Here is a 12,905-nt window from a genome sequence, read left to right as displayed (position 1 = left end):
TTTTAACCCTCCACATTTAGAATCACCATGCGTTTAGAGCATTTGACTGCAGTGAATTTCCACATTGATAACCCACTTGTGACTTACAGTGAGGGAAACAAGTATTTGATCCCCTGCTGATGTTGTACGTTTGCCCACTGACGACATGGCACACAAGGGGGTCGGCGGCCAGCACCACGCCCAGCCACCTTTGTCTCCCTAGTGGCGATGTTTTACACACCGCACCAGGTACTTAATTTGAGGCTGTGTCGACCTAGGGGAGGCCCAGATAATCGTCACTGGTGTTGGCCGTGAGCAGGAATCGAACCCGGGTCGCCAGGTTCACAGCGCAGCGCACTAACAGCTACACTACCGCTCCCCCACACGTGTGCACACAGACGCAACAACACGCTGTTCTGTTTTGCTCCGATGAAACGAAGCTCGCTTCCCCGTATTTTCTTTAAAGGGGGGGAGAGAAAAGCGACGCGTTTATTCATTGGGAAACTGCAAATGGAGCGTGAGCTTCAGAGCGATGGTTCACCAAACTTGCATTTCTGGAGGCTGCCACTAACCTCGGAGACGACCTCCTCAAGGTCACGTCCCTGCACGGCGCTCGTGCACACACGCAAACAAAGACACACAAGCATACACGCACGCGCGCGCGCGCGCGCGCGCGCTCACAAACAAAGATCCCCCGTATAGCCTTAACAGACTGTAGGGGCAAGTGCTGTTAACGAGCACCTATGAAGGCCGGAATGGTACACGAGGGGGTGGGTGAGTCAGCACCACGCCCGACCGCCTTTGTCTCCCCAGTGGCGATGTTTACACACCACACCAGGGTACTCATGTAAGGCTGAGTCGAACTAGGGGAGGCCCAGGACCGGTTCAGATAATCGTCACTGGTGTTGGCCGTGAGCGGGAATCGAAACCGGGTCGCCAGGTTCATAGCGCAGCGCGCTAACCGCTACACCACCGCTCCCCACACAAACAAAGACACACGCGCACACACAAGCACACAACGCACACGCTCACTCACACAAGCACACGTGCACACACGCACATCCGTCGCCCGCGCGGGCTCTTTCATCATCGTTTACCTAATTTCCCACGGAATAGACAGCGCCAGTTGTCTCCAGTTGCCCCGATTCAGCCTTACTTTGGTTCAGATCTCGCTCCCCCGAATTCGAGCCGAAGTGGCGACTGGAGTTGGCAAAAATTAAAAAGGGGTGCGCGCTTCTACAGCGCTCGCACGGACTAGAGCTATCAGGTGAGTCAGGGGCGACACTGGGCGCCACGCAGAGGTCGCAACCGGGTACCCGATACCCGTACCCTACCCGATACCCGGCTACCCGTACCCGGCCGGGTACGGATAGAGATCAAACATTGAATTTATGAACTTCTTTCGCACCATATGTAGCCAACCATGCTAATCAGAGGGAAAGACAACAAACTGAACACAACAAGTAGCTGTAAAGAAAGAGTTTTCAATCTAGATTATTTAAAAGTCCATAGCTCCAGGGGCTTCCTAATATCGGAAGGAAGAGCGTTCCAGACGGCCACAGGTGCGCATCTGAAAGCACGCGATGCAGTGACCGTCTTTGTTCGATGGTTAGCCAAAAGCCGGTGCTGCGAGGATGACCGGAGTTTCCATCATGACTTATGCTCTTCAACAACGTAAAAGTGTGCTTGTGCACAGGAAATAGTTGAATGGTTCTACCCCACATTTAATTCCCCAAACTTTCTCTGCCTCAGATACGAATGGCGGTGAAATTCCTCCTGTTGCAATTCCAGCGACTGGGACCCAGGGAGACACCAGCAGTGGGATTACCGCCTGACATGTCTTCACAAGAGCAAACCTTCCCACAATTCACTGTGCCAGCAACATTTTCACCGTTTTACTTCGAATGTAAAGGAGTTCATTTAGGCGCAATGCATTTGTGATTATTGACGGGTTTGTGATTGTTAAATGGTGTTCATACTCTTTGGTTCTTTCGGTAAAGTTACGTAGGTATAAAATAAAATAAATCACGACGTTTCGGGCGCAACACAAGCGTCCGTCATCAGGTGGGAAAGCATGGTCTGCTGCTGAGGCAGATTTATTTTATACCTATGTGACTTTACCGAAATAACCAAAGAGAATGGATTCCTGCAGTCACGAAAGCTTCAAATCAAAATGGTGTTTGCCTGTGATCAAATAGCTATTGTTAGATAACTGTTCATAGACCAATCTATAAAACTGAGTTATCAGAATTTTTTTTCTAAAAATGTAATTCTCATCAGGCCCCATGGTGTAAACCAGTGCAGTGTACAACACTTATCGTCCACTCCGTCTTTCTTCTCACCTAGCTATTCACGTTTTATGAAGAAAGGTCATTACCCAAAACGTTGCCTTTTTTCATTTTAAAGCCACAGTGTTGCCGAGTGTGTCGAGTTTTTAGATAGATTAGACAAACGCAGCAGCAGACAGCAGGCAGAGGGCGATGACAGCTTTCAGGATGATCCGTCCCTCCCCCTCGCTCTGATGCTGCGTTTCCACCGTCGTTAGAAGCCAGACCTGAGCCTTGCCAGGCTCTTCCAGGAGCGTGGCTCACTACCCGTGCCAATGGTGCAGGAGCCAGACGGCTCCGTGGTGTTAGAACCCTTCCCTCCGTGCCACCACCACCCGCTCTCCCTCAATATGACTCGTTCTTATTAACAAGGCTCACCGTATGGTTGCGTTAGGTTATGCTACCCCAAGCCAAAAAACTATTATCTTTGTAATTTCCCACTATTTTATTTTTAATGAAAACACGGCCCTCAATTTTGACCTATGCGAAAGACGCTATTGACCTGTGTCATTATTCCATTGACCCCGTGACAACATGACTGGCTCCAAAGGGCAGCCTGGGAAAATGCACGCAACTCCCATATGAAAGAGAGCCACGTGGCCCCTTGGAACTGGTTTCGACCGGTATGGCTGCCAACGGGAAACCTGGGCCGAGCCCTTTTGCCCGATTCATGAACCAGTCCGGGCCTCCTTTAAGGTGGTCATCGGAACGTGGCATTGTGTTTCTCTCTGCCTTCATATGCACGTTTAGCAGCACACCAACCCAACGCTGTACACTGCCACAATCGGTTAATCAATTAACACATGTTCTGTGACAGTGAAGTCACCTTGTTCGCATTTTGCCTTAGTGAAATTCTAATAATCAAATCTCATGGTCCTAGCTTAAAGGAAGCGAGCAGTTTTAGAAGGGAAAAAAAAGCCTTTGAAACAAGAAAAAAAGGCCTGAGATTGGTCAATGACATCATTCCACAGGGACAGGATCTGACAACTGTCACAAAGACAAATATCCCCCCATGGAGCCGCCACAGATTACACTGGTCAACAAAAAAAACACATTTTTTTCTGGCCTGGACTTTTGCAGCTGTTTTAGACTAATTTCAGGGTGCTGATTCCAAATCTGATCTCAGATTTGCTCTATCACATCTCATTTTTATGCTATCTGCATACTCCATTTTCATTGATTTTACCCGAAATTAATTCTGTCACGTATGATTGCAAGTTGTTGCAAGTCAGTGAGTGTTTTAGTGTTAAAATATGGTGCTGTATTTTTAAGATAGTGTGTTTATAATATTATTTTATGTAGATATCCACATTTATTTAATATTTTTCTTCTGCAGTTTTTATTGAAAATGCAATATTTGATATCTTAAAAACCTGATGTGATAGACAAAAACTGATGCCAGATTTGGAATCAGCACCCAAAAATTGGAATACCTTATGCCAGAAAAAGTGTGTTGACCAGTGTTATTGGGGCAAGTGTTGTTTGCGAGCTCCTATGAAGGCTGGCACGGTGTGGCCAGAGCCACACCCAGCCACCTTTGTCTCACCAGTGTGGATGTTTACACACTGTACCAGGCTGAGTCGACCTAGGAGAGACTCAGTATCGGTTCGTATGTTATTTGTCACTGATGTTGGCCGTGGCCGGGAATTGCGCAATGCGCTAAGCACTGCGCCACCACTCCCCATACACCCTGTAACAAACAGATACGTGCAAAGCCTTAACAGACTGATGTGGAAAGTGCTGTTAGCGAGCACCTATGAAGGCTGGCACTGCACACGAGGGGAGGCCCAGGACCGGTTCAGATCATCGTCACTGATGTTGGCCGTGAACGTAAATTGAACCCGGGTCGCTGGGTTCCTAGTGCAGCTTTCTAACCGCTCCCCACATACATACGCACGCGCACAAACAAGTGTGCACACATTAACACGTGTACACATATCCCACAACAACATAGCCAGTGGAAATGCACTAAGTGCTGTGACATCAGCGAGCCACTTTTGCCAGGCTAAGTGCACTCTGAGACCACATGGGCGAAGAAGGGTCACAAGACAGGCAGAGATATCATGGGCTGCCAGGCAAAGATTCCCCGTGTAGCCCCTTACAGGCTGTGTGGACAAGTGCTGATCACAAGCACCTATTTAATGGCGGTATAGTGCCTGGCCACCTTTGTTTCTCCGGTGTAGATTATTACAAACCATGCCAGCTACTCATTTGAGGCTTAGTCGACCTAGTGGAGGCTCAGGACCGGTTCAGATAATCGTCACGGGTGTTCGCCATGAGCGGGAATCGAAGCCGGATCGCCGGATTCATTGCGCACTGCCGCTCCACGCACAAGCTAACGCACTCACACACATACACACATGCACATGTATGTAACAGAAGCAATGTTAAAACACCTCGTGTCCCAACAGACTCTGCCCCAATCCACACACGACCAGCACCCACCACAGATGTGCGAGCGACAAGACGCGCGTGCATGCCGGCCGCCACTCTCCTACAGATTCTGACAACAGCAGGAACAGTCTGTTTCTAGATTTGAAGCTTTCGTGACTGCAAGGATTCATATTCTTAGGTTTTTTCGGTAAAGTCACGTAGGTAAAAAATTAAAATTAATAAAAGTAAAATAAAAATAAAATAAAAATCACGACGTTTCGGAGGCAACACAAGCTTCTGTCTTCAGGTGGAACCATCACAGCACGTATCACTTGATACAGCTATCGTGCTGTGACGGTTCCACCTGAAGACAGAAGCGTGTGTTGCCTCCGAAACGTCGTGATTTTAATTTATTTTTATTTTACTTTTATTAATTTTAATTTTAATTTTTTACCTACGTGACTTTACCAAAAAAACCTAAGAATAGGAACAGTCTACCCAATTCGTCGATGTGGGTGATGATACTGAGCCATGTCAAACCAGCTCAAACCATCTCATGCCACTCACGCCATCTCAGACCATCCAATAGTCTCCACCTCATCCTCAGTTTGTACGTCTTCGAAACCAGATGTCGAATCACTGCATGGGTTCGGCTGCTCGTATTTTCTTTCTCCACGAGCTCCTATTGTCTGCCTGTATGTGTTTGTGTTGAACTTCTTTAGCACCATACCATACGTAGCCAAACCGTGCTAATCGCAGGTGCACCGTCCTCATGCACCCTCTCACCTCACCCTCAATCGGCCGCTGCTCCTCCAGCCCTGTAACCGGTGGCATCTCCATAGCACGTAATTTTTGATTGGCCTTTCCTACAAGCACACTTGGCCAGACCTGAGCACAGACGGTGGTTCTTCTGGGGCATCGGCAACACTTCCTCCACCGTCTACGCCATCGGCTGCCATCCCAAACGATGTCGACCGCTCGCGGTCCCTTTCAGCGCCTGTCCCCATCTCACCGAGACAAAACCGCGTGCCACCAACGCGGACCTGCGAAGAACGATCGGCTGGGAGATCGTCCGTACATATGTAATGAGAGCCTATGTCCGGCTCACGTGGTGATCGGCTCTGCCGGTCCTGCTCTACAGCCAATGGGGGGAGAGCCTGGGAGCATGGCCCTGGCGTGATCTAGGGATGTCAGCTAGGATGATTGGTTCTGCTGGTCTTGGCCTCAGCCAATGGGAAGACAAGTCAGGGGCGTGGTCCCGGGAGTTGATGGGGAATCTGGAACATTCAGCGCAGGCTATTAAGGATTGGCTGGAGCGTACCACGTGACCCAGTCATTAAATAAGGGAGGAGCCGAGGGACACGTGGTCAGACGAGGAACGAAGAGAGAGAGGGGCCACGCGCGAGCGGGGCTCCGAGTGCCACGTGGCGGTGCGTCTCTTGCGATCTGTCTGCCCACTTCCCGTTGCCTGCTAGCAACGGGGAGTGCTTCTGAACTGAAATAAGTAAATAAAAGGACCGATTCCACAAGCCGTCTCCAAGAGTATTATTACACATACATGGGGTGGTAGAGGTGACTGCGTGCCTTTGCGGGGTGTCAGAAGACCCTGCCCAGCCAACACCGCTGAGTTCCTGGGTCCGGATCCAGGTCTTGGCCGCCCAGACCCAGCTCGCGGTTGAATGCTCGCCATGACCGTGAGTAGAATTCAGGTCACCAGCTTTCTGGCGGAATACGCTAAACCGCTATTACGCTGCTTAATAGTAGGTACTCTCGTACTGGTAGGAACCTCCTGGTTACACCAGCCCACAGGGGATTATTGTGTCCGTCCGTCCACCGTGCATCCAAAAATGTGAGGGGTGGGGCTGGGTGGGGAGGGGCTGGGTGGGGCTGGGAGGGGTGGGGCTGGGTGGGGAGGGGCTGGTCACCCCGTGGTGCCCTTATAAAACTCCACGTTTAACCTACTCACGCCGGCTTGTGCCCGCCCTCACAGTCGGGCATATTTGCGGAATACACCACGCCGCCGTTGACCCTGGCCATTGACCGAGCAACCCAACGTTCCTACCAGCTCCCTCCGCAGGAATGTGTTTATACTTTCCCGCAGTGATATATGACAGAGATGCTGCTACCCTGGTGTAATGGTTAACCTTTAGTAGGCCAAGGAATGGGTTCTCTTGGAGCTCCCCCGAGTGGAAGTTCTATCCTCCGCCAGCGGTGGGGTAAGCAAAAAAAAAGTTCGGGGCTACATCTTGAGAAAAAAAAAACATAACCAAATGGCTTCATCGCTACACGGAGGAGGGGGGGGGCTTCGGGGGGAGAGGACTGAGGCTGCCCGGGCTGGTGGCAGCGGCGGTGGTGCCGTGAGCGATAGATCCGTCCGGCGTTTCGGTGGAGTCGGGGGTGCCCCCCCCCCCTTACCACCACCCCCCAGGGCTCCACGTGAGTTACGCTGATGCGGGTTAAGTGATGGAGGAGGCACAGAGCGAGCGCCGTCTCTGGCAGGCTCCGCCCCGAGCGGGGCCGCAGCCGTCCATTTGTCAGCGTTCTCTCCGGGACCGGCGCTTTTGGGGAGGAGAACGGGCGCGGCGGCTCAAAGCCCCCCAACCGGTGATGCCCGACAGACGCGGTGAAGTTGCGTCTGAAAAAAACCTCTCGGTGCCTCTGTGCACACTTGTCGGCTCTTGTTCCATTTTCGGAGGCAGGCGACTCCCACCACCACCACCACAACCACCACCACAACCACCCACCACAACCATCCACCACAATCACCACCACAACCACCACCACAACCATCCACCACAATCACCACCAACCACCACCGCCACTTCAAAGGGATTACCTTGACATTCAGTCGCATTTAGGTAAAAAGTACAGTCCTGCAATTTCTTTCTAACGCCACTGCTGGCTGAAGGAGCCACTATATGTGTTACTTGGCCTACTCGTGCACGCTGGCCAGACGTATTATAAGAGGCAGGAGTACCCACACTTTACCCCACCGGACGCGACCTGCCAATCGACTTAGCTGTTGTGAAGTCTTCTTGGTTCATTCGGTAAAAGTCACGTAAAAGGGAAATAATAAAATAATAAAAATAAAACATAATAAAATACAATTCTCACGACGTTTCGGCCACAATGCAAGCAACCGTCCTCAGGTGAAGAACAGGGCTGTCAGAAAGACAGCGTCCGAATGACGCTGTCTTTCCGACAGACCTGTTCTTCACCTGAGGACGGCTGCTTGCGTTGTGGCCGAAACGTTGTGAGAATTTTATTTTATTATGTTTTATTTTTATTATTTTCCTTTTACGTGACTTTACCGAAAGAACCAAGAAGATGAATCCCTGCAGTCACGAAAGCTTTAAATCGAAATGTTGTGAACTCTTTTTATCGTTTTAATTTGATTATTTTATCTCATTGTTTTTCCCTTCTACGTGACTTTACCGAAAGAACCAAGAATACGTTGTGGACTCATTTACAGAGCTGGGTCGACGGGGTGTGTATGTGGGGGGGGGGAAGGGTGGTTGGAACATTTGAGAAACCTGTACCATCGATTCAACTGCCGGACGGACAGGGAGCTGGAATCGAACCGGTGACCTTTGGATCGTCCAGTGCACTTTCTGACCATTACGCCGCTGTTGCAACTGAGAAGCGATATCATTCTGAATCGTATCGATCTAGCTCTGCTTCTCGCGCTGCTCGTTTCCCATTACCATGATTGGACAACTCCACCGTCTTCTGGATGCCCCCCCCCCACCCCGCCGCCCTCCTTCACTGCGTTTGTGCTTTTGAATGTATTCGTGTTTCATTGATTCATTGCGAAACAAAAAATATACACAAATGTGTTCGTGACCGTTTTATAATTAGAGCGGCGGCGGGGCTGCGGTGCGGTGCGGGTGGTGAGCGCAACTCACTATAAATCCACCAAATCTGGGTTCGACTCACGGACATGGCTAACATCACCAGCGAGTTGTTTTTTTTGCTCGTTGATTTTTAAATGCCACGGTAGCCAAGCACAGGCGCAAAGGCCGAAAATGCCCGTAGCCAGCAACAGACGGCGCTGGAAAAGCCGTAAAGCTAACAGCGCTTAACACATTTCTAGAAATGAGCAAGGTTACTGTAAGGACGTGGAATTAGGGACAATGGGAGGGAATTCCAAAGTGGCGATTGTACCCCGACGCCAATGTGAAACCAAAAAAGACAAAAGATTTCCCGTATAGCCTTAATAGACTGTTGGGGCAAGTGCTGTTAGCGAGCACCTATGAAGGCCGGCACAACACACGAAGGGGTGGGTGGCCAGCACCACGCCTGGCCGCCTTTGTCTCCCCAGTGATAATGTTTACACACTGCACCAGCTACTTATTTGAGGCTGAGTCGATCTAGGGGAGGCCCAGGACCGGTTCAGATAGTCTCCACTGATGTTGTTGAACCGTGAGCGGGGATCGAAACCGGGTCGGCGGGTTCGTAGCGCAGCGCGCCAACCGCTACACTACCGCTCCCCTAATGTGCTATCACAAAACAACAACAGCAACAACAGCAACAAACAGCTCGAATTTCTTAAACGAAGAAGATCACAAAGGTCACTCGTTTCTCCCTCTCTCTTCATGGGAAGACCCCAGTGACCGCCCGCCCGCCCGCAACCACCACACGGCCTCAATCCGCCCGAATCTGCGCGGTCAATCGTGACTGCGCCTGACAAATAATCCTTGTGCGCGGGGCGGGGGGGGGGAGAAGGCGCGGTGGGGGGATGGGGGTACGGGGGTCTCCCGGCGAGGGACCGTGTGCGGAGGACGGCTCGATCGTCATGACGGAGGGGCGGCGCTCAGCTTCGTGAATAACTGAGCGAGACCGCGGTGGCAGCGGCGGAGGCGGCGGAGCGTGCCAAAAAATCGGCGCGCACAACAACAGAGAAATCGAGACGGAGAATACGTGGCGAGATGGGACGAATGGGGGCCTGGGATGGGGAAGATGCATGCGCTAGCAACGATCTGACACACAAACGATTGGAGACCTAGATAAATGTGCGTGTGTGTATACGCTCGAGAGGGAGATAGCAACCGGCGGGCAGATGACGGAATAGACGGATGGACGGATAGATGGACAATCGGGCTAACAGTCAGACTGAGAGATAGGCTAATAGACGGACAAATAGGCGAACAGACAGATGGATGGACAGGTGGAGGAACGAACAAACAGACTTTATACAGACGGTGGGGTGTGTAGGTGGGATCGTTACTGCGCGCTGGCGAGCAGACAGACACAGACAGACCGTAGACAGACAGACGGTGGGGTGGGGTGAGTGGGGGTGGTGGGTGTGCCGCTTACTGCACGCTGGCGAGCTTGACGATGGCCTTGGTGAGCAGCGTGGGCCACAGCTCGGCGGGCCCGGCGCACGTGGGCAGCAGGGCGCGGTTGGCCTCGTCAAACGGGACCGTGTCGTCCACCGTCACGCGGCGCCAGCAGCCCTGGCACGCAACGCACGCACAGAGCTCCCCTGTACAGCCCCCCGCCTATTACGGCGGGCACGGCACACGTGCGCACTCGAGCGCTGGTTGCCCACGTGTCTTCTTGGTTCTTTCGGTAAAGTCACGTAGAATGGAAACAATAAAAATAATAAAATAAAACATGATAAAATAATTCTCACGACGATTCGGCCACAACGCAAGCAGCCGTCATCAGGTGAAGACCGTTGTCTCCCCGACAGACCTGATGACGGCTGCTTGCGTTGTGGCCGAAACGTCGTGAGAATGATTTTATCATGTTTTATTTTACTATTTTTATTGTTTCCATTCTACGTGACTTTACCGAAAGAACCAAGAAGATGAATCCCTGCAGTCACGAAAGCTTTAATTCGAAAATTGCCCACGTGTGTTTAGGCACGCGCGCACATGTACACACGGACAAAGATCCCTCTCCACCCCGATAGCCTGTGTGCACGTTCGCTCACGACGTGCGTCACACGTGACTCACAGAACAGTCATGCTTTCAACCGGGAAGTTGCCCGTCTTGTACAATCCTCGGCCTTGTTCGTTGTTATTTCGCATTATAACCGGGTGGCTTTATTGTCTTCAATCGAACGTATATTAAACATTCGCGATTGTCGACGTGAGTAGCGCTGGAGAAAGCGTGCGCGTCCATGCCGCGCAGTCGCAGTGTAGCTGGTTCCAATTTAGTTTTTCTACCCACGTGACTTTACCGAAAGAGCCAAAGAGTATGGATTCCTGCAGTCACGAAAGCTTCAAATCAAGATTGTTCCAATTTTGTTGTCTTTTTTCTATGATTATGAATGGGAGAAGTTGTTCTATTTCTAAACACTTTCTAAATATATTTATGGACCAGAAATATGGGAATTGGCTGGACTGAGAACATAAAATTACTGCACTTGATAACTGTTTAATCACAACTCAGTCTACGTAGCTATGTGGGTCTCTCTGTGAGTCTAATGGTCTCATTAGTGAACGAGCTGAGACCATGAACTCACTATACTTCAGAACTTAGTCTATATAAATCTAGGGGTTTCGACGTGGGTCTATCTAAGCCTATGCGTCTATATGCAAATGTATGGGTCTCTGTGTAAGTCTATGGGTTCTGTGTGAGTCTACCGGTCTCTACGCAAGTCGTTGGTGGCCGAACTGACACCATCAACTCGCTCGCTGCAAGTGAGAATGTGCTGTAATCAGGGTCGGGCGGCTGCCATCCGGGTTGGAACCCAAAGGTCGCAGCGGTGCCAACTCAGCGCTCTGCAGAGGTCGCAAACGGGTTTTGATTCCTTACCCGTACCCGACCGCACCAGGGTCACAAACAGCCGGATACGGGTAGCCGGGTATCGGGTAGGGTACGGGTATCGGGTACCCGGTTGCGACCTCTGCCGCTCTGACCTCGGAGCCACCAGGCCACCTCCCTCGTGGAAGTGTACGTTAAAGACCCTCTGGCACCAGGTGCCAACATCTGACTCCTGGAAATGACCCACACCGAAGGCTGTAATGGCAGGAATAGGGGTAGCTCATCTTCTTGGTTCTTTCGGTAAAGTCACGTAGAAAGGAAATTATAAAATTATCAAAATAAAACGTAATAAAATAATAAAAATAACACAACGCAAGCAGCCGTCCTCACGTGAAGAACAGGGCTGTCGGAAAGACAGCGTCCCTCATTGGGACGCTGCCGAAACGTCGTGAGAATTTAATTTGATTATGTTTTATTTTATTATTTTTATTGTTTCCATTCTACGTGACTTTACCGAAAGAACTAAGAAGATGAATCCGTGCAGCCACGAAAGCTTTAAATCGAAAAATAGGGGTAGCTGTTCCTTCCTTGTGTGGAGGACCAAGGCTAAATTGTATTTCATGTGGACGAACACAGGACATTGAATGGTTGGATGGTTTATTGACTGACAAATTGACTCACTAATTGACCAATTGATTGGATGATTGATGGCCTGACTGAACTACTGGCTGACCGATTGATTGGTTGATTGATTGACTGACTAATCGTCATCCTTAATGGATACCTGGGGCTGTGGTCACTTTCCCTTGGAATCTGAACATTCCGATCGGAATGTTGAGTCGGCAAAGTCCCGGTCGACTTAGCAGCCTTCTCCAGTGATCAAGGTTAGCGCTGACCTCTCCAGACAAGCAACGATGTGTGGCTGATGGGATTTGTCATAAGTAATATTTAAAAATACTTTTTTTAAACACACTTTAATGAAATGTACCGTACTCGTAATGGAAAAACTCCACGACTCCAGGAAGTGGCCCCGAAGCTTGCCATAACGTAAGGGACCGTGGTCAATTACAGCCAACGTCAGTTGAGCGTGGACATATAAAAAAGATTGTTTAAAAATATATTTTAAATTGTTATGATAGAATATAGTATTGTCATCAGTATGACATAAGTATACCAAGTTTGCAGTCGATACCACATTGGGAAGTGGGGTAAAATTGAGTTACAAGATTTGAGGATATGACAACAACAACAGACAGAGTGAGTTAATAGAAAGCGTGTAAAAAGATTGTTTGAAAATAGATTTTTTTTTTACGATATAATATAGTATTGTCGTAAGTATGACATAAGTATACCAAGTTTGCAGTCTATACCACATTGGGAAGTGGGTTAAAATTGAGTTACAAGATTTGAGGATACGACAACAACAACGACAACAGACAGAGTGAGTTAAATAAAAGCGTGTAAAAAAAAAGAAGGGATGTGGGAAGGAGGCTAATTGTCTGCTCATTTATT

The 12,905-nt window shown here is 49.8% G+C and overlaps 1 protein-coding gene across 1 annotated transcript in view; it reads right to left on the bottom strand.

Annotated features, from left to right (window-relative positions):
• The window catches only part of ADGB (androglobin), a 179,889-nt gene that overhangs the window by 111,236 nt on the left and 55,748 nt on the right, over positions 1-12,905 (bottom strand). Inside the window, exon 6 of the mRNA XM_078877269.1 lies at positions 9,996-10,135. Coding sequence (XP_078733395.1) covers positions 9,996-10,135 — 140 coding nt within the window. The remainder of the gene's footprint in view (positions 1-9,995; positions 10,136-12,905) is intronic.

The sequence above is a fragment of the Lampetra fluviatilis genome, chromosome 47, assembly GCF_964198595.1.
Source record: "Lampetra fluviatilis chromosome 47, kcLamFluv1.1, whole genome shotgun sequence".
NCBI classification, from domain to species: domain Eukaryota; kingdom Metazoa; phylum Chordata; class Hyperoartia; order Petromyzontiformes; family Petromyzontidae; genus Lampetra; species Lampetra fluviatilis.
Note: the sequence above shows the minus strand (reverse complement) of the source record. Positions and strands in the feature narration are given on the sequence as shown.